Genomic DNA, 21,738 nt, shown 5'->3' on the forward strand with positions numbered 1-21,738 from the left:
CCTTACCTGGCTTCAGTTTTACCCGTCCTCCAGGAGCCTCTTTTTCCATCAGCTCTCCCCACGTAATTTAAAACTTCCATAGCTACAAACATGAACACACAGAACAAAACCAATTCTTACCATACATTTTTAAGTGTTTAAAACCCTAACGGTCTATATGCATTAGGGACGTAAGTCAACCTGGTATACAAATTAGGATTTAGGCTCAAACAGCCCAGATTTTAAGCTCCAGTTCCATCACTCATAAGCCTGAGATCTTGGCAAGTTACTTAACTGCTAAGCCTGTTTCTTCATCAATCGGGAATAATGAAAGTATCTATCAAAGAGTTGTGAAGAGTGAAAGAAATGTTAAAGTACTTAACACAGTAAGCACTTAATAAGCGTTCATTTAATTATCATTATTAATTTTATCATCGGGGTTGGCAAACTATGGCCTGTGGGCAGCTGCCTGATTTTGTAAATAAAGTTTTTTTAGAACATAGCCACACCATTTGTTCATCTCTTTTCTATAGCTACTTTTGCACTACAGTGGCAGAGTGACAAAAGACCACAGAACCCACAAACCTCAAAATATTTACTATTTGGGTCACTACAGAAAAAGTCTGCCATGCCCTGTATCATGACCATGACCATCGTCATCATCAAAAGAGACAAGGCTCCTGACAGTATTAATGTCTCTTCTGCCCCACGTAGAGATGAAAGCAGTTGGCATAAGAAGGAAAAAAGATGAGAATAAGTTATTATAATTTTAGAGCTGATAAAAATCATTACAGAACTGTCACTTCCAGTTGGGTCTGGACCAGGAAAAGAGCCAGACGACCATAATATGAGGGCTCTGCTATAGGGTTAAATATTTAATAAACTTCTCTAACAAAGTGTTGCATTTTATACTTCTAGCCTTTCATCCTGCTCTTTAATTTTGCTATTCCCTTTATGAATGAACACAAGGTTAACCAATCTTAAAAACCAATAAGTGTCCAAGTTTAAGATTTATAATCTCAGAATACTTAGATGTCTAACCTTGTCTTAACTGCTAATTATCACAAATTTTTCAATAATTTTAAAATAAAATGTTCAAATAACTGCAACAGCGCTGCCGTACAGAATGACAGTGACACAGTGAACACTGAACTGCTTGCTGGAAACAGGCTTAGCCCACCATGTGACAGCTTGAAACATCTGCTCATCAGCTGTTGTATGCAAGTCCAAGTTCAGAATAATGTATAATGTAGGTTAGATGACAGCCTATAGCCCACTGGGAAACCACTCTTCAATAAATCAACGCACATATTTCCTGTTCCCTGAATCTTGGCAGGCCAGCAAAACTTTATCTGTGTAGCTCTACTTTTGTGTGTGTGTAGTTCTATTTTTTTTTTTATTGAATTGCAGTTAATTTACAGTGTTGTGCTAGATTCCACTGTACAGCTAAATGACTCAGTTATTACACATATATACATTCTTTTTTTATATTCTTTCCCACTATGGTTTATCCCAGGATATTGAATATAGTTCCCTGTGCTATACAGTAGGACCTTGTTGTTAATCCATTTTGTACGTAATAGTTTGCATCTACTAACCCCAAACTCCCAGTCCACCCCTCTTCCTTCCTCCCCTCCCCCGTGGCAACCATAAGTCTGTTCTCTATGTCTGTGAGTCTGTTTCTGTTTTGTAGATAGGTTCATTTGCACCATATTTCAGATTCCACATATAAGTGATATCATATGGTGTTTGTCTTTCTCCTTCTGACTTACTTCACTTAGTATGATAATCTCTAGTTGGATTCATGTTGCTGCAAATGGCATTATTTCGTTCTTTTCTATGGCTGAGTAGTGTAGTTCTACTTTTTAATCTACACCATTTACTTGAAATTATGCACAAACTTGAATGAAATAAGTTGTAAATTAAGTTTCAAAAGAATAATAGAAAAAAGTATACTTTAACAAACAAAACTTTCACAGTCAGCTGTACTTCAAAAATGCACAGCTAAACTAATTTAAAAGAACTCAAACTGACATGAATGACTGGGCCTGATGAACCATTTTATGAAGTTAACTCAAAAATCACACTTTTGGTACTCAGAAACTGATCCTGATTTTTAATATAATCAGTTCTTTGCTATGAAAGGTTAGAGTGTCCTCTGGCTTAGCTTTTCTCTGTGGATTAATCCTACATCTGTCATGTTAAAAAAATATGTATGCAATTCTTATATGTAACTAATGGAGCAAAGCAAAATTACTATTTTTCAACTAACCAGTTGTCTCAATTTCTAGTTTACATGGATATATACCATCTAAAATCAATTGTATAAAGCATGAAAAGGACACTTCATGAATTATTGAGCTCAATCCCTCTACATTTATTTCTTAGTGTAATACTAGCTTATTTATTCCCTTTGCTTTATCTTAGCCAGCTGCTCCTTACCTATTTTTTTATCCTTCTTGTTCATAACAAGTTGATGTAGACGTTCCTTTAGTTTATTATATTCACGCTCTTTTCTCTTCATATCATGATTATATTGAGTAGCTCGACTTGCAATAATATTTTGTAATTTCTGCACCTAAAAAAAGCATTTTCTATTAAGTGAGTCTCTTTAGGACTGGTAAACCCAGTTAAAATTTACAAATTCAATAGACAGAAGAAGTCCTAGAATTCAGCTCCTCATATAATAGTTCAAGAATTCTAGGATTATTCCTCCTTCTCTGTAACCACTGGAAATCATTCTTTAAAATATCATTAAATGAAGCACATAAAGTTTTTATGTTTTAATTATGAAATTTCCAGAGCTGCTAACTCTCTAAATTATTGTCTACACCTTTCACCCTACATACAGATTCTGATCATTTAGAAACCACAAACTCTTATGGAAGTATTAATGTGATTAAAGCTTCATTTGAAGCAAGTAGATTTCATCTGATCATTTGTAATGACTTCCTTTTACTAATGACTTGAATCACTTTATCCTTTATCAATCTGTGACAAGGCCAATAAGTCATCACACGTGGCAGTAGATAAACAGGTTCATTTTTCTCTGATCAAAAACAGTTCTCAAATTAGAGTGAGACAAACAGCAGAGAGTTCAGACATTTGCTGAGTACATATTATATGCCAAGCACTACTGGTCAATGTTTATATCTGCTAAGACTTCTCAGGCAGCCCTGGAAAGGAAGTAAGTTCTATACTGACATTCTTTATCTCTGCTAGAGATGATCATGTTCAACTTAATCCTCACTGAGGAAGAATTATAGTCAAACCATTTCAAGTATAATCAACGGATTAAGTCAAAATTTTCTGTGAAATAACTCAAGGAAAAAAGTATAAGTAACCTTGTGGTTTAGTTAAGATACTTCTTACCCACTTACTAAATATACTACTAAATAATCAAATATGGTAAAACAAATCTGTCTAAATCACTACAAGGTCCTTAAAGAAATAGCTCCCTTAAAAGTCTTTAATTATAGTGAAAGCAACATATACAACACTGAAAATGTTATGGTTTTATAGTTATCACATGATCAGAAATCAAACTGCAGAGCAATAAAAACATAATGATTTCTTCTTACATAAATTGAAAGATAATTTCAAATGCATTAACTCTATGGGTCCAAATACTAAGTCATCACTAAAGCAAAAATGAGATTAGAATTATGATGTCTTCAGCCTAAAAATGAGATTTTTAATCTGAATTGCTTTTTTTAAACAGTAGCTTGAGTGTCCATTTAGTCAAGTAATTGCCTGACTGGATGAACAATGTTGACATTTAAGACAGTGCAAGAAGAGGCATTCCAGATATAAGTAAGTAAAGGTATAGCAGAGAATAAAAGATCTGCATTTAAAGCGCCCTTGTGTCTGACAAAAAGTTAACAGTGCATGTGAGTCCACGACAGATGGTATAGGACACTGGGATGTCACGAGCTCTGGACTAACCTACTAGGGCAAATGGATGCACTTGGGGGACAGGGTGGTGGGGAGGGCTCCTGGCCACTCAGTTAAATGCGATACAACACTATACACACAGTTCCTCCAGACCAATGTGACACAGGGTGAACAAATGGCTCTTTCTTGTTTTAAAGTCAAGTGACCATTATGGTCACCTCAAATTCCAAAAAAAAAAACCCAAAAACATTCACTTAAACTTTATCTGCAATAACTGACAACTCACCTCATCTTTCTCATTTTTCAGTAGCTGATGCAAATTCCTGTTCTTGCATTGTAACTGTCTGTCTCTTTCCTGAAGACCAATCATTTCTCTCCTGGAGGTTTCCAGTTGTTCCTAAAACATTCATATGCAATTTTGACTAAAATTAACATAGGATTCAGAGCAACTGAATCCTTAAAAGATTAGTAAAAACAAGTTACATAAACTAGGGTTTGTTACCTAAAATTGAAGTTTAGCAGCACACAAAATGTTTATTTAAAACAATTACTATAAAGCTTGATACTATAGTGTTACAAAATTTACCTAAATTTGAATATCAAATTTTATTTAATTTAAATACCAATTTTTAATGTATATACAAAAGACCTTCAAAGTGGATCCCTTGAAAGACTCTTCACCTATTCCAGTGATGTTGCCACTGAACATTTTCATAATTTCTTTTCAATACTTTTTAACACTTCTACAGCACACTCTGAGAAAGAGCCAAAAATGATTTGGAGCTAAGTATGAAGAAGACAGGTGACCAAGCAAAGTAGAACACTTCAGGTCAAAAAGGGTGGGACTACAGCATGACACCAGTTCTGCCTTGTAAGCAGTAAACTCTCTCAAGATTTTTCCTAGAGGGCATAGATGCCCTCAAGAATATTCTTGAAATTTACTGATGCAATCTCTCACAGTAAGACTATTTTAAGTTAAGCATCTACTTTATTAAGCAAGACTGGATAGGGTGGGAGAAACCTTATTTTATTTTCCTCAGATATAAGTATTTCCTAATCTAACTTTCTACAGTTTCAGCAAGACACTAAACAGTTCATCAAATCATCACCTTCGATATAGATAGTATTAGGAAGCAGCACAACTGATTTGTACAACTTACATTCAGTTTTACTTTCCAGTTTAAAAAAATCCTAAAACTTAAAAAAAAAAAACCCTAAAATTTGTTTGCTAAATAAATCCAATGAAAATTTATAGTTTCAAACTACATAACAATGGCATTGAAATACAGATTGAGATGTAATTTCTACCTTAAGTTTTGCATAGCAGTTCTGCAGATGGTCCATATCGCTTCCCAGTTTCAGATTCTGTGTTTCCACATTTTCCTGAGCTAGAAGGTTCTTCCGCTGAAGTACAAGTAGCTCATTCATACAATTTAAAACAGCAACTATATTTAATTCTCTCTTTGTCTCTTTACCTTTGGATTCTTCATATAATGAAGGAAAACCGAAAGTAGTCAATTCCTAGTAGGAGAAAATGTTTTCCTAAAAGTTGGTTACCGGACAACTTAATAAATAAACAAAAGACAGAAATCTTTTCTGAGAAAGAAAACTATCCTGAGATAGTTAAGAAAGTAGCACCTATGCCAAAGGACAAAGAATTAAGAGAACTGGGCTCTTTTAGCCTCTGCTCTACAATCACCTGTGATCTGGAGAAGGCACTTAGGTTTCTGCATCAGTAAAATAAGGGTAAGACTCCCCGTGGAGGAGCCCCTGGGGTGATGGGGGATCCAACCTGCTCCAGACAAAAACGTTTACCTCGAGAGTCTAGACTAGACGGTCACCAAGGTTCTCTGCAAGTCTAATATAAGTCCCGGGCCAATATGTAACATACTTGTGCTTGACAAGTTTTTCTCATACCTTTGATATGTTCTATTATATAACATGATTTATGTTATTTATTGCTTCTTACAAAAACAAAACATGTTACCTGATCAAGATATGAAATACTCTGTTCAATATTCTCTTCTGTGCAGAAGGCACTAAAAAAACTGTGCACATTTTTTGATAAAGGTATTGAAGAGCATAGCACTTGCTGTGAGTATAAACTTGATGGAGACATCTTTGTTTCTGAGGTATATTGAGAGATGTATTTGCTTTCTGAAAGAATCAGTAAAAGGCATTTATGTAAATAATTTGTAAAAATGCATGCAAAGCTAACAACATAATCTCCATTACCAAAGATTCTGAATTATAGAAATATTTTTAAGTTTTTTCAAATTAGGACAAAGCTGGTTTTTGTATGAAAACTATATAATTTTTTCCAAAAAGATACAACTAATAAAGTGGTGCTCTTAGAAAAGGCATGTTAAGCTACAATATACTATCTTAATTTACAATACTTTAGATTTATACAACTAATAGATAAAACCCACTTGTCTATGCACCCAAAGTTTATGTGATTAAAGGAATAAATCAGAGAAAGGTACTGAAGTAGCCAATGAATTTATTTCAAATGCAGAAAAGTCTCCTCGTCAAGTAATCAACTATTCAGCCAAAGCACTTAACCCCACTGATTACGCACAATACTTAGCTCTCCCTGATAATTTTACTGAAGATGAAAATTATATATTTTACAACTATTTATGTCTCTCTGTAGTTACATCTTCAATATTTTTGGTAATTACAGTGTCATTGAAAATTAACCTTTATAATTACTGCTTTTGCTTACAACTATTCTAAACTCAGTTACCTGAAGACAGACCTGGATCTGTAACAGTCATCCAATCTCCCATAGCAATCGCCAGAGCCAGGATACCTGAGGAACCAGTTCAGCAGTGAAACTTTCAGCCCAGCTGCTGTCACTCTTCTATGTAGGCATCTCCTTAGAAAACAAATCACAGAATAACAGCATACAATTAAAACTATGAAAGCAAATATAAAGCCAATGTGTAAGAATTAGTTGTATGTGCTTCAAAACAGATGGATTCTGCATTATTTACTCTCCTGTACTCTCATACAGAACATGGTACAGCTTAATAATAATAATTGTGTGTGTGTGTGCAAGAATCAAGGTAAATGGCTTCTCGAGTTATACTAAGGTATTCACATTACTTCATACACAAAGTACACGGTACATGATCTGACTCACAATATAAGGTACAGAATTGTACTAAGTAACAAATATTTCCAAACTATACCCTTTAAAGTACAATTCCTACTTACACAGATGAAAAGATGAAAAATTTCTTGGCCAGCATTCCCATTTTTTGTTGTTTTTACTAACTATACTAACTAAACTTTTAATTACAATTCCTAGTGTTGGCATAGACGTAGTGAAATGAATAATCCCATACACTGCTCTCCAGAAAATTTAGATCAATTTATACTACTACCAAGCAATCTGGCAATATGTATCAAAAGTCTTAATAATGAAAATATATTTTGATCCAGAAATTCCACTTTTAAAATTTTATCCTAATAAAATAACAATTTTCACAAAGATTCACCTACATATTGTTCTTTACAATACCAAAAAAAAAAACACCCCATATATGTTCTACATATATGTTCACCCTATATGTTCTACAGTAGGAGACTGGTTACATAAATAATACATTTATATGCTGGAATACCGTGTAACCTTTAAACACGGCCATGTAGAATTAGGGTGGCTAACAGATACACAAAAGGCAAGAAATGCACATGAATAAAGCAGACTAAGAAACACGTAACCGTTTTAGTCTATCACTGATGCCTCTACTTTTTTACGGAGATAATGGAAGTAGTAACTATTTCTCCACCATAAAAAAAATTCAAATGAAATTATAAACAGCAACTGGAAATTGATTTCAAGGTCAGGGAGAGGAAGAGGAGAGGTGAAGACTGCAGGCAAACTGGAGAACACATGTCAACACTTCGGACAGCTGCTTCCCAGCCACAATAAATTGTGGCCAAAAGAGAAAGCAATTCCTGTGCTGATACATCTCTCCATTTTTTAAGAAATGTTGAAATTCTGGATTTCTATGTGAAATCTCCCAATTTTTAAATATTAGAAGCTAATTAAAAAGAGTAACTACGCAAGTTACCCAGTGGAAGGGGGAGCAGCTGGAAGGGGGAGATCAGAGATCCACCTATGCTTTGATCTGAGAGGTGGCTACTTCGGCACACACAACAGGACGATTCATGAAGCTGTACACTTAGGACCTGCGCACCTGACTGAACGGCAGTTACACCTCAAACACCACTACTGTTTAATAAGCCAAATAAAATGTGTCTTTAGGCCAGATCTGGACTGTAGATCAAGAGTTTACCACCTCTCTTCTCAATATTTAAGACTGTGGGGAAATATTCACAATATAATGTTAAAGTGACATGAAATTTTTCATTCATTCAATAAAATTTTAATTGTGCTACTATGTGCCAGGCATGCTTTTCTAGGCATAGGAAAAGCCCTGCTCTCAAGAAGTCCACATTCAGGTAGGGAAGAAACAGGTAAGAAGTAAGCAATAAATTACAGTAACATCACACTCAGAGTGATGAGAATAAAGAAAATAAAACACCGTAATGAGAGTATTAGGGTGGGGGGGTGGTATCTAGATCCGTCAAGGAAGGCTGCGTTGAGATGCTGATATCTGAACTGAGACCTAAATGATACGGAATCAACTACAAGATGGTCAATGACCAGAGGAGTCCAGGTGGAGGAAACAGCATGTACAAAAACCCAAAATGGAAAGAACTTGGTACATATTAAAAATATACAAGTGGCCAGTACGCCTGAAGCACAGTAAGCAAGAATAGATGTATAAAGCTGGATTTTCTCTAAATTGCAATGAAAAGCTCTTAAAGCAGTTTAGGCAGGAAAGCAACGGGATCTCTTTTTAGGCTTTAAAAAAGATTATGGCCACTCTATCTACCCTGTGAGATTACAGGTGGGCAATAGTGGGCACTGAAGAAATCAGGCTACTGCAACAGTTCGGGCAAGAAGACCAGTGTTGCACTACGTCTCCGACAGTGGAAGCAGAGACACGTGGATAAATTAGGGATGTGTCCTGGAGATAGAATCTTCAGGACTTGCAGATGGATTGAAACAAGGACAAAAGAGCAAAAGAGAGATGACAAATAGTTCCTAGATTACATAGCAACATAAAATACATACTCGTGCAAATGATTGTATGTGTCATATAATACATTATGATGTCACACACACATACACACAGAAGGTTATCTAGTTTGGCACTGATCTTTTGCTACTTTGCTACTCATGTGCCTTGAGAAGAGCACCTTGAACCCTTTGGCACTTTCCAGTGACCTTAAATGGGTACCTTCAGCAACAGGAAGAGCAGGATGAAGGTTGAATCTGCATCCAGAAAGACAAATGATCTTACTTTTGGTTTTCAGAGATATTAGCTATAAGCAAAACAGGACCCAAGGGACAATAAATCCAACTATTCTAACCCGGCTCTGCTTTGGGTAAGTTACCTAACCTCTCTAAGCCCTAGTTTCCTCACTGGTAAATTGCCATTATCCCCTAAGGATTAAGGGAGATAATGCACGTGAAGTATTTAGCATGCTGCCTGGCATATGGGACACATGTAATTAATATCAGTTGTTATTGTCATCACCTAGACACAGATCTGACTGTTTGGTATAAATGACAGGATTCTAAAACCTGTAACAAAATGCACCGTTGCTCTTAATAAGGGTTGAACATAAATCCTTAGAAGACCTGAGACAGACATCACTAGAAAATACAACAGTGTGCCTAAGTGCCTTTTCTCCTCATACAGAAAGATTATTAAACACCAATATGTGTCTACTACATATTCATACTTTAAAACTGTAATTTAAGTCAGTTACTCTTTGTGAATTTAGTTCTCCAGTGTCTACAGGTTTCACCAGTAAGTTGTTCCCTGTCCTGTAAAAAACAAAAACAAAAAAACCTTGCAAAATATTCAGGTCTAGTTAAATGTTCAAAGTGAAAACCAAAACTCCATTCTGAAGTGCTATGAAACAAAACTTAGGAAGAGTATATGATTTCACACCATTTAAAAAGTTTCTATGTATCCTCTTCTGTTCAGTGAGGCACCAAATTACACACAATGAGGCTTGTGATAAAAGAAAAGTTACCCAACCAGTCTTTCCAAGAACAGAGACTTAAGGCTCATCAATATGCATCCCAAAACCAAGAGACTAATTTAAGCAAAGTATTCTATTCTAGCTCAATCATAGCTAAAATTTCATTGATGAAGGTTACAAACTATTATTAAGTTATATTAAAATAAGTCAATATTAATTTCAAAAGCAAAATAAGAAAGATAACAGAGGTATCTCTGCTTTGCATAAATCTAATACCATCACAAGTCCCTTTCAACTTGAAAGCTTTAAAAGCAGCCATGGAGGACTCCATTAAAGCTTGGTGCTGGAACACAGAATTAAGTTCCATATTTTATATAAAAATTATTATTATTACATATTAATCATGTCATAGCAAACCATTATATAGTGGACATGATTATCCACAAGTCATGTAAAAAACAAGGTTGGTTATGCTAGCACTGTTACTATAGGTTCATCACAGAAGAAAGGAAAACAGTTAACAGTTAATTGTGCTTTGGTTCAAGTAATCTGTAACCCCCAGTTCTCTCTATATACCATTAATCAGAGTAGCTGCCCAAATTCCCAAAATCATGAGTGAACTTTATGAGCAAAACCTGAAGATTAAAGAATTTAAACAACTTGTAAAAGTCATTTCATTCCTCCAAGATTGAAGGCGAACAATCTTGAAATAAATTAAAGGAAAAAAATCTACAAAGTAATCCATAAGTAAGAATTTTATCTCCTATTCGACACATCAGAAAGACATAGTTTTGTTCCCTCCTAGTGGATAACATGTATATAAGCATATAATACACTTCCCTGTTCCAAGTATTTCTCTCAAGTACATTCCAGTAAATCTTCATAACAGAAAATCGTACTAATTTCAGTAAAATTGCAATTACTTCAGTAAAAATGTTATCTTACTATTTCTGAAGAACTACTTTGGCATGCCTCTATGTTGCTATAGGCCCCAAGTACAACGTCACATACTTGAGTGTAAAATAAGCAAGGGTACTCTCGTCTTTTCTGAGTAAAATGATTATGCTGAACTTAAGAATTACCGAGTAGCATTTTCTAGGTTAGGATCCTGACAGAAAATTGGGAAGCAGTGTGACATTTGAACATAATTATACTGTTTCTGAAAGAAAATGAAGATTTTAGTAGGTTTCAAAAAAAAAAATCTATCACTCTTCATGTCAAAGTATTTTCTTTCATATGTATTTATCTATATTACAGACAGGAAACTTGAGCTCAGGGAAGTCAACAGGATTGCCTGAGGTCACACTTCTAATTGGTTGTGAAGCCTGGACACAAATCTCAGTCTTCAAAACCGTGCTTCTTTTCTCTCTACCATTCAACCTTTCAACACCGTACACACAATCAATTAATCTATCTATATTAAAAGTAGAATATAATAAAAGATTTCCATCAGGGTTCTTTAAAAGACTGAGTTCCTATAATTCATTCTAAATGATTCCACTCAGAACACACAATTCTTAAAGGACCTTACCTACTACTTAAATTGAGGTACACTTGTAAACTTCTCTGCTATGCCACAAACAATAGCTTTTTTCTCATTTATGAATACTTTGCTTTAAAAAGGCATAAAAACAACTCCCAGAAATGAGATCACTTCCACAGAAAGTTTAATGAGGGTGGAATTCACTCACTTTACCATTTATTCCTAGAATAAATATTAAGACAACATCAAAACTAAGTTTACGGATCTTTAGCAAGAACATTTGTGACTCAGGTTAATTACATATTTTTTTTCCAACAGAAAAGTTCCTTGCCTGGTTCTTCTTCTTCCTTCTACCCCAAAGACTCAGTGTTGCTCAATATATATTAACCGCTTATAGAATTTTGGGGCAGGCAGCCTTTAGGATGGCCCCCAGTTATTCCTGTACACACCTTTAGGTTATTCTGCTCCTTGAGTGTGGGCTGCATTTCGTGACTAGCTTCTAACAAACAGAATAAAGCAGAAGGGACTGGATTTCACTTCCAAATTAGGTTATAAAAAGGGCATGCCTTGCATTTGGGGTCATTTCTCACTCGCTGTATCTTAGATCCCTCTTTCCAGGGAAAGCAAGCTGTCAGAGCTGTCATGTTGTGAGCAGCCCCATGAAAGGCTGATGTGGCAAGGAACCAATGTCTCCAGCCAACAGCCAGTGAGGACCTGAGGCCGGCCAGGAGCCAGGTGAGTGAGTCTGGAAGTAGATCCTCCCCAGTCAAGCCTTGAGATGCCTGCAGTCTTGGTCAACACCTACAGGCAGCCTAGTGAGAGACCCTGAGCCACAGGCACCCAGCTAAGTGGCACCCAGATTCCCAATGGACAGAAATTGGGAGATAAAGGCCAGTTGTTTTAAGCTGCTAAACTCTGGAGTAATTTGTTATGCAGCAATAGATAACATAAGTTTTTATATATATATACATATATATATTACAATCTGAGTCCCTTCCATAATTACATGTTTCTTGCTGAAACATAACTAAAGTGATACCATGCAACTCATCAGGTATATGACAATGATGTCATGTAGTATTACAACAAATCACTCCATATTATTATAGCTGGATGTCTCCCAAACTAGTTTATGAACTTCGACAGGGTGGGGAACGTATTCATCTTTGTGTTCAACAGTTCCTGAAACACAGCAGGTGCTCAGCAGATGTTTATAAAATGAACTGAGTCCCACATACGGCACACTCACTCCAGCCTGTGCTCCACATGTGCTTTCTTCTTTCACCTGCCCCTAAACTAACTCTTCTTCAAAGCACAGCTCACCCACCATCATCCCCTCCACACAGGCCATTAAACTCTATTCTCTAGGTCCTCCTAGTTTATTTCATCTTTCCTAGTTAGACTCTTTAGTCACATTCTCCATTTCTATACCCGTCACCCATCTTAATAGACAGAATAATCAACAAATACCCAAGTAAATAACTGATGATAAATTAGCATATTCATTCCAGCAAGCAAAAGTGGATAACTGAAACAGCAATGGAAGAGATGCACAAGATGTGAGTCCTTTAGAGAAAAGTACTACTCTTCATCATCCCCCAAATCTCTCCTAATACTTCTACCCACGGAAAGAGAGCTTGGCAGAAACTAAGTGATGTATTGATTACAAGATTTCCTTCATACAGTACACTATTTTAAGCGTTCTTTTCAAGTTCGCTTGAAGTTCAAACTTGAGAAGGCACAATTGCCTACCTAACCAGAATTCTAAAACAAACTTCAATCAAGTATCAGAAAATAATAGTTTTTTCATTATACAGGAAGGTAGTAACATGATACCATCTGGACTTCTAAATATTACACAGGATTTTTCACAAATAACCGACTAAAGTCTTTGCTAAAATCTCACAAAGTTAGAGTTACCCAACTGTTGGGTTAAGAAAATAAAATTGTTAAAACTAAGTCTTTAAACATTAGTCCTTACAAATTCAGTCATAAAACTTAAGAATTTAGTTATCTGCATACTTTAATAGATGTTATTATTCTCAAAAACCAAATACATTATGATTACTTAAAAAATTACCACCTTCTACTATAATTTTGTTCCAAAGGAGACTATAGTTTTCAATTCCACTACAAACACCTCTGCCATCTAATACAAAACCATTCGTCTATGCATATCAGTACAGATAAATACTAAATTCAACCTCTTAGAACCTACTTTTTACAAATTTAAAATCTAAATGATTTCATCTGCGTGGCAAAATAGTATAGATTTTTTTCCACAGAAATAAATTCTTTTTCATAAATTAAATTTTAATATATATCTGAATGGCTGAAACTGAAAATCTGGTATCCCTTTAATCATCTGCCCCCTTGCTGAGTTTGTGGCTCTGAGGAGGATTTACAGTCGGGGAGCACAGTGCAAACCACGTAAGCCTCCCAGGCCTGGGTCAGACAGGTCATATCCTGATTGAGCTGGTCGTATCCTCTCCGAGCTGGTTTCCTCACCTGGAAAACAGGGTGATGCTATCTACTCTGTAGGGTGGTTATGGGTATTTAATGGGGTAAGGGGTGAAAAACTAAGTACAGAATACCTAGGGGGCTGATCTAACAAACACGTGCCAGGTGCTGCTCTAAATGCTTTACATACTTCATGAAGGCAACCTTCACAACAACCCTACGTGTTATCACATTATTTCCTTTTCAGAGATAAGGGAACTGAGGCACAGAAAGGTTAGGTAATTTGCCCAAGGTCACGCAGCTGGCAAGTGGCAGAGCCAGGGGATGTTCCCCACCCCACACTCCAGAGTCCATTCTCTTAACTATCATGTGTTGCTGCTTCATGGACGAGAGGCCCAGGAACAGTATCTCCTACCACCAGTCATGAGATCGTATCTCCCAACTGGGCAAAGACTGCACAAAATAGTGTGAAGACACAAATTGCGGCAAAATATTTCATGTGTTTCCCTTTGGGCTGAGGGATACAATCTCAGTGAAGTAGACCTGCATGTATAGCATGAAAAAAAAAAGTTATGAAAAACAAGAATAGTTTGATCACCACTTTTTGCTAAATCAAACTATCTAAATAAGTTTAGGAGAAAGGTGTGGAAAGGTTACAAACTGTTCCCAAGGACATTCCTGGGGAATGGGACGGTTCAGTGTAGTGAGAGGTGGGCCAGGGTTTTCACTTCTTCTACAGCACGCCTTTATACCGCTGGAATGTTCTAGGGCATTTATTATTTTGTAAAACTTTGAGAGGCAGTGGATTCAGGCACAGTTACTAAGACAACGGGTATGAATGCACTCCCACCCCCATCCCAGACAGTAGCACCCTGCCCTTTAGTGGAAATATCAGCGTAGACAAATAATAAATGCACCCCCCATCGATCAATTACACTTCTAGCACCTAGCCCGCCCCCCCCGTGTTCACACATACAAGTGGGCAAGGGTGCTGCAGCCTTCACACTGACCCCGGCCATGCCAGAGCATGTCTGTGGGGAGCCAGCCCATCAGGGAGGCTTCCCCCCCACTGATGCGAAGAGTGAAGACACAGAGTACTGGCTGGCCTGGCAAAGGTGGACTCTTCCTCCAGCTCAGTTACAATCTAAACGCAGTGGGAAGAAAGAAGAGGGAGGCTGACTTTGACTTGTAACTATTAAGACTCTTTTCAAAAAAGAATGCTCTCAATCTAGCAACCTTCTGTGACTCAGGCAACTACTAAAGTGTGTTTCTCTGCTTCAAGAGAGCAGCTGGTGAAGTGAGACAGTATGTTCTTAGAGCCTACGCCACCCCGTCCGGCATTTCATTACACAGTGACTTCTTACTGCTCATGTTTTCATCTGTTCTGGTCTTGGCTCTCCAATTAAACTCATTTTTTCAGGGCACTGCCACCTCAGGGAAGCTGCACAAGGCTCTGAAAGAGCCCCAGACAAGAGCCAGGGACCACGGTTCCCACAGCCACTTCCATCATACGCTGAGCAACCTTGAGCAGGCCCTGATTTCTTTGGTTTTCAGTTTCCACATCTGTAAAATCAGGAGGTCGAGCTACATGATCTTTACAGAATCTTCAGTTCTATTAACTACGATTTTTACATTTCTCATGGGACCTAATATGAGAATTGAATACAGCTATTTATATTAAAATTTTCTTCACATTTTTATAGCAGAATGTACACACACTGTCTTCACAACCACGTTTATCAAGTGAGAGTCTACCTAATTTTAAGAATTATTAAGCATAAAAGATTTACTTGAAACAAGTAAATTTAAAGCATTTTACATGTATTAACTGATTCAATATCACAATAACTCAAATAATCATTTCCCCGCACTACAGAAGACGAAACTGAGGTCCAGAGAGCTTTCTTGCCCAAGGTCACATAGCTAGAATATGACAAAGTCAAGAATCAAACCATAAGAGTCCAGCACATTTAACTACACACCCTACTATCTTTACTGTAGGAGAGGAAGGAATACACAATACGTAAGCTGCTTTTTCAAACCCAACACACACACAGGTTCTTGCTTCTCTACCACCTCACCTTGAGACTAAAGTATAATCCAATAGTATTATTCCAATTGAGTAACTGGAATGTGAACTGTATTAAAGCAGACAAAATATTAAATGTTACAGAAATTCAAACAATTTTTTGAAAAATCTAGTCAATATATACAGCCCAAATTGCCAGGCTTTCCCCAAACTGCCATCCCTTCTCTTTGTGCTTCCAGAACACTTTGCATTAACTCTGTAGTACAGATCTAACTGTAATGAAACTTCTCTCCCACCACCTAAGCTGCATTCCTGGTCAGCAAGCCTGTCAGCATATTGTTTGTACCCTGCTTTGGTGTGAGGTATCATAACTGACCCACTGTCAGTATGGAACCCAATAAAGTTTGCTGAATGAATGTCAACTAAGTTCAATGATGTATTGGTGTGAGGTATTCTACTGTAATATTATGACAGACAAGAATCAACACTTTAGCCATGCTGTGACTTAGAAAGGCTTTCAAATGAGTCTTGAGTGATGCCAGCTTAGAGAAGCAGGAAGGCAATTAGATGTATGAATCAAGAGCATGATAATTTAGAGACAGTATACCAACTTCAAATTCTTCCAGGGCAGAGGTAGGAACAGCAGCAATCATTCTTAAAAGAAGATTAAGAAAAAAAAACAAAAAAGGACATTAATCTAACTTTGTAAAGTTGACAGTCAGCTAAGACGTCCAAATAAAATTTAAAAAACAACTGTCATTTATTGGTATTTCATTCTCAAAATTAGGTAAAAGGTAATGACATTTACTAAAGGCAATGGAAATAACAAAGAAACTAAACATAATTCATGAATCTGTTCTGTGACAATGTAATCATGTATCTGTTAACAGTTTTTTCAATGATTTAGCCCAAATTCAATCACTGGTTATAGGCCTCAACAATAGCACCTGAGAACTTGTTGAAAATGCAAATTTTCAAGTCCCATTTCAGACCTACAGATTCAGAAACTTGGGGTGGGACCAAGAAATCACACACACACACACACACACAGTTCCTTAAATATTTCAAGCAATTCTAAATTCTACCCAGTCTGGCTGTGAGGCATCAAGAGCCCTGGGATTCTAGGCCTGACTACAGCCGACCCAGAGGTTAAGTTGTTTTGGGTCACAGAATTCAAAGCCTCTGAGCCACCCACTTAAAAGTACAAAAACAGGCAGTTTTGGCCACAGTTTCAGAGGATCTGTGAAGCCATCCACAGACTTGCCAAGGATCAAGGATAGGGAATTAAGAACTTCTGTTCTAGCTAATTATGTGAAGCTGGTAGGAGAGAAGAACTGCTGCTCTGAGCCTTTACTACCTGCCAGATGTATTCACCAGCCACGTCACTCACCCTTACAACAGCCCTAGGAAGGAGTAGATATAACACTACTTTATTGATGGAAAAATATGAAGCTCAGGGAGGTTAGATACCTTACCCAGTTGCAAACCTGGAAGATAGAAAGGAAAACCCAGCTGTTTTACCTGCAAGGTAAGAATAAAGATTAGTTACAGCCATATCTTGGAGATACTGTGGTTTGGTTCCAGATCACCGCAATAGAGCAAGTCACACAAATTTTTTGGTTTCCCACTGCATATAAAAGTTATGTTTACATTACACTGTAGTTTATTACATGTACAATAACATTATGTCTGAAAAAACAATGTACATGCCTTACTTAAAAAATACTTCACTGCTAAAAAATGTTAACCATCATCTGACAACACAGGGTTGCCCAAAACCTTCTATTTATAAAAAACAGAATAAAGTAAAGCATAATAAAAAGAGGTATGTCTGTATTTGGGCCTAACAAGCCCTGGCTTCCTCTTGATACTCAAAACGTGCCTGGAGGGACTTCCCTGGTGGCACAGTGGTTAAGAATCCGCCTGCCAATGCAGGGGACACGGGTTGATCCCTGGTCCAGGAAGATCCCACGTGCCGCAGAGCAACTAAGCCCGCGTGCCACAACTGCTGAGCCTGTGCTCTAGAGCCCCCAAGCCACAACTACTGACCCTGCGAGCCACAACTACTGAGCCCACATGCCACAACTACTGAAGCCCGCGTGCCTAGAGCTTGAGCTCCGCAACAAGAGAAGCCACCACAATTAGAAGCCCGCTCACCACAATAAAGAGTAGCCCCCGCTTGCCGCAACTAGAGAAACTAGAGAAAGCCCACGTGCAGCAATGAAGACCCGACGCAGCCAGAAATAAATAAATAAGTAAATAAATAAATAAAAATTTTTAAAGTGCCTGGAGCAAATGATATAAATTCTCTGAGCCCATCTCCTCATTATAAAATAACATAGCTGATGACAGACTGTATTTATTGATGATTTCTAAAATGTCTTCTTGCTTTTACATGCTAGATCCTACATAGGAGGAGATTTCTAAAACTTGGATACAGAATACAAGCATACCACATTTTACTGTACTTTGCTTTACTGTGCTTTGCAGATATTGTGTTTACAAATTGAAGGTTTGTGGCAACTCTGCAACAAAAAAGTCTATCTGCACCATTTTTCACAACAGTATTTGCTCACTTCATGTCTCTGTCCACATTCTGGTAATTCCTACAACATGTCAAACTTTTTCATTATTATTGTATTTGTTATGGTGAACTGCAGTCAGTGATCCTTGATGTTACTACTGCAAAAAGTTAAGAATTCACCGAAGACTCAGATAATAGTTAGCATTTTTTAGCAATAAACTTTTTTTTTTTAATTAATTTATATTTATTTTTGGCTGTGTTGGGTCTTCGTTTCTGTGCGAGGGCTTTCTCTAGTTGTGGCGAGCGGGGGCCACTCCTCATCGCGGTGCGCAGGCCTCTCACTATCGCAGCCCCTCTTGTTGCGGAGCACAGGCTCCAGACGCGCAGGCTCAGTCGTTGTGGCTCACGGGCCCAGTTGCTCCGCGGCATGTGGGATCTTCCCAGACCAGGGCTCGAACCCGTGTCCCCTGCACTGGCAGGCGGATTCTCAACTGCTGCACCACCAGGGAAGCCAATAAACTATTTTTTAATTAAGGTATATACATTGTTTTTTAGCCATAATGCTACTGCATACTTAACAGACTATAATATAGTGTAAACATAACTTTTATATGCACTGGGAAACCAAAAAATTCATGTGACTCACTTCATTGCAATATTCATAAAACTGTGGTGGTCTGGAACCAAGCCCACTATTTCTCCGAGGGCACCTGTAGAAAGAATCATGCTGAAGGTGCCATCTTTTAGATAGGAAGCACAAACAACCAGATTAAAATCAACTGGCAAAAGACTGACAAACTCAAGACTGTGTCCTTTATAACCTAAACTACTTTATAACCTAAACAATACTAACTCTCAGGTAAAAAGTACAGTCATCCCTCAGTTTCCAAAACGGATTGGTTCCGGGAGCCCCGGTGAATACCAAAATCTGAGGAGGCTCAAGTCCCTTATATAAAATGACAGTACAGTACAATGAATACAGTCAGCCCTCCTTATCCACAGGTTTCACAGCCAAGGATTCAACCAATCTGGGTTCAATTCAATTGACTGAATTCAATCCACGGTTGGTTGAATCCGTGGATATGGAGGGCCGAGTGTATATGCAATGGCGGGTTACAAATATCTACTAGCCACTCATTAAACTCAATTCTTTTAGAACAATATTATTCTAGAAATCTCCTCCCACATTATGTTTCCAAAATAGGTCCCATTTTCAGCAGGTCTGGCACAAAAATATTATGGCACAGAGCAATTAATGGTCAGGGGTTGGCTGGCTAACTTAGCCAGTGACAATGAGGACAATGAAGGACAGATATGAAATACTTCAGAAGTTGGCCTGACAAACATGGTGACAAATATACAAAAGGGAGGCATTTACTCTCTCATGTAAAAATCTGTCTTTGGTACTAGACAGATAACAGTGTCACACAGGTAAAGAGAACAGAGGACTAAGGCTACCAGTGGGTTTGGTTAAGTGAGTGGAGATATAAACTTCCATGTAGAACTCACTGGGCTTATATATGCCCTTATGAGACATTCAAATGGAGATAAACTCTAGGGTCTGGAGATCAAGACATCAGGGCAGATTTAGGAGTCATCAGCATACATGTGATAGCTGAATCTATACAGAAAAAAAGGGGCAGCAGAAAGAACCCTAAAGAACATCAACATGTAACAGGTGAGTGCAGGTGACCTAGATGTAGGAGATAAAAATCCAGGGGTGGGGGGAGTTTGAGGAAAGCCAAGGAAAATAGTTTTAAAGAGGAGGAAGTGATGAACAGCAACAAATGCCATAAAAAGGGCAAGAGCTAAATAGAATATTACATTGGATTTGGTAATTAGTGACTTTATGACAAAGCTGAGGGGTAAAAATGGAAATCGGATTTCAGAAACGTGATCAGCAAATAAGAAAAGGAGATAATAAACAAAGGTCACTTGTTCGAGAAGCTGAGTTTAACAGAATATATTTAGCTTCTCTGAATGTAGAGGCTTTACCTGACACTCAGGGATAGATCCATGAGTGACTCTTAAAAAAAAAAAAAAGAAAATCCTGTCTTTAAGTTAGTTCTTATTCAATTACAGCATTTTTATGTCAAATAGGAATATTAAGTGCTCAAAAGATATAAAGTGTTTTTCCACGCACCGTTCTGGATATTAACATGTTTTCTTATTTAATCCTTGCAAACCTATGAAGTAGGTATTACTATTCCTAATTTACAAATGAGACAACTAAGGCACAGAGAAGATACGGTACTTGCTGAGGTCTCATAGCTAGCAGTATGGTAGTCAAGCCCAAAATTTCACACAAAAGAGTAAGAGGGAGGGTGAACAATGTGTGAAGTGAGGGTTAAGAGATGAGAACTGTAAATGTTATAGTTAAGACTGTACTGACTGTTTAACCGGCCAAAGTTTAATATCTATTCAAGAACTTATTTTCAATTTGAAAGAATTTGTGTCTTCTCTCATCTCAGAATCCTACATTGCTAAGACCTGACATTTTTATGCCTCTTATGACACTCAGATTCAGCACTGCATTACAACTGTGTCATTTCTCCTACTGAACTGCAAGTTACTTGAAAATGGGAGTGTATCTTATTTGTCTTTGTATCTCTATACCCTCAATCTTAAAAGTAGAAGATACTAGACTTACTGCAGTAACCATTTCTCAGTATACACAAATATCAAATTATGTTGTACACCTGAAACTAATACACCGTTACATGTCAATTATACCACAATTAAAAAAAGAAAGATTCTCAGTAAAGGTTGGTTGTATGAATAATCATTTTTACTTTTCTGAAGTTTCTGGGGGCTTCCATATATTCTTAAAGTCTTTAATCGCTGTGTAGGACTGTTCTGCCTCAGATATTACTTGGATTGTCTATGGACCACGCAATTTACTGATTTTGGTGGAAATACCCTTCTGAAGTAAAAATCAAATATAATTCCCCTAGATAAAACCTTTTAAAGATTCCTATCACCTACTAGTCAAAGGTCATAGCCCTGTTCTCCAACCTTAACCCTAACCCACTCTCCCTGGTTCCAACTACCAAACCACCTATACTTCTTCAATGGTCCATTGCAACATATGTGTTCACCGGGTGAACGTCTCCTCCTCCATCAAGACAACTGAAATTCTTTTTTTTAATCATTACTTTTTTAAAAACTAAATTTATTTATTTATTTTGGCTGTGTCAGGTCTTCATTGCTGCGCGTGGGTTTTCTCTAGTTGCAGTGAGCAGCGGCTACTCTTCGTTGCGGTGCGCGGGCTTCTTATTGCGATGGCCTCTCTTG

The 21,738-nt window shown here is 37.3% G+C and overlaps 1 protein-coding gene across 13 annotated transcripts in view; it reads right to left on the reverse strand.

Annotated features, from left to right (window-relative positions):
• LOC118905225 (SSX family member 2 interacting protein) overlaps window positions 1-21,738 on the reverse strand; it is a 42,083-nt gene that overhangs the window by 17,648 nt on the left and 2,697 nt on the right. For 9 of the 13 annotated variants that reach the window (XM_036871847.1, XM_036871823.1, XM_036871814.1 and 6 more), the window contains exons 2-7: window positions 6,623-6,754; window positions 5,861-6,030; window positions 5,182-5,394; window positions 4,160-4,270; window positions 2,422-2,557; window positions 7-82 (exon numbers count right to left, since the gene is read on the reverse strand). In XM_036871847.1, the coding sequence (XP_036727742.1) occupies window positions 7-82; window positions 2,422-2,557; window positions 4,160-4,270; window positions 5,182-5,394; window positions 5,861-6,030; window positions 6,623-6,665 (749 nt within the window). In that variant the 5' untranslated portion in view covers window positions 6,666-6,754. Of the gene's footprint in view, window positions 1-6; window positions 83-2,421; window positions 2,558-4,159; window positions 4,271-5,181; window positions 5,395-5,860; window positions 6,031-6,622; window positions 6,755-15,255; window positions 15,425-17,395; window positions 17,442-21,738 lie in introns of those variants that run through there. The other 4 variants (XM_036871794.1, XM_036871807.1, XM_036871839.1 and 1 more) reach the window with 4 other exon arrangements.

The sequence above is a fragment of the Balaenoptera musculus genome, chromosome 1 (genome assembly GCF_009873245.2).
Source record: "Balaenoptera musculus isolate JJ_BM4_2016_0621 chromosome 1, mBalMus1.pri.v3, whole genome shotgun sequence".
Lineage (NCBI taxonomy): Eukaryota > Metazoa > Chordata > Mammalia > Artiodactyla > Balaenopteridae > Balaenoptera > Balaenoptera musculus.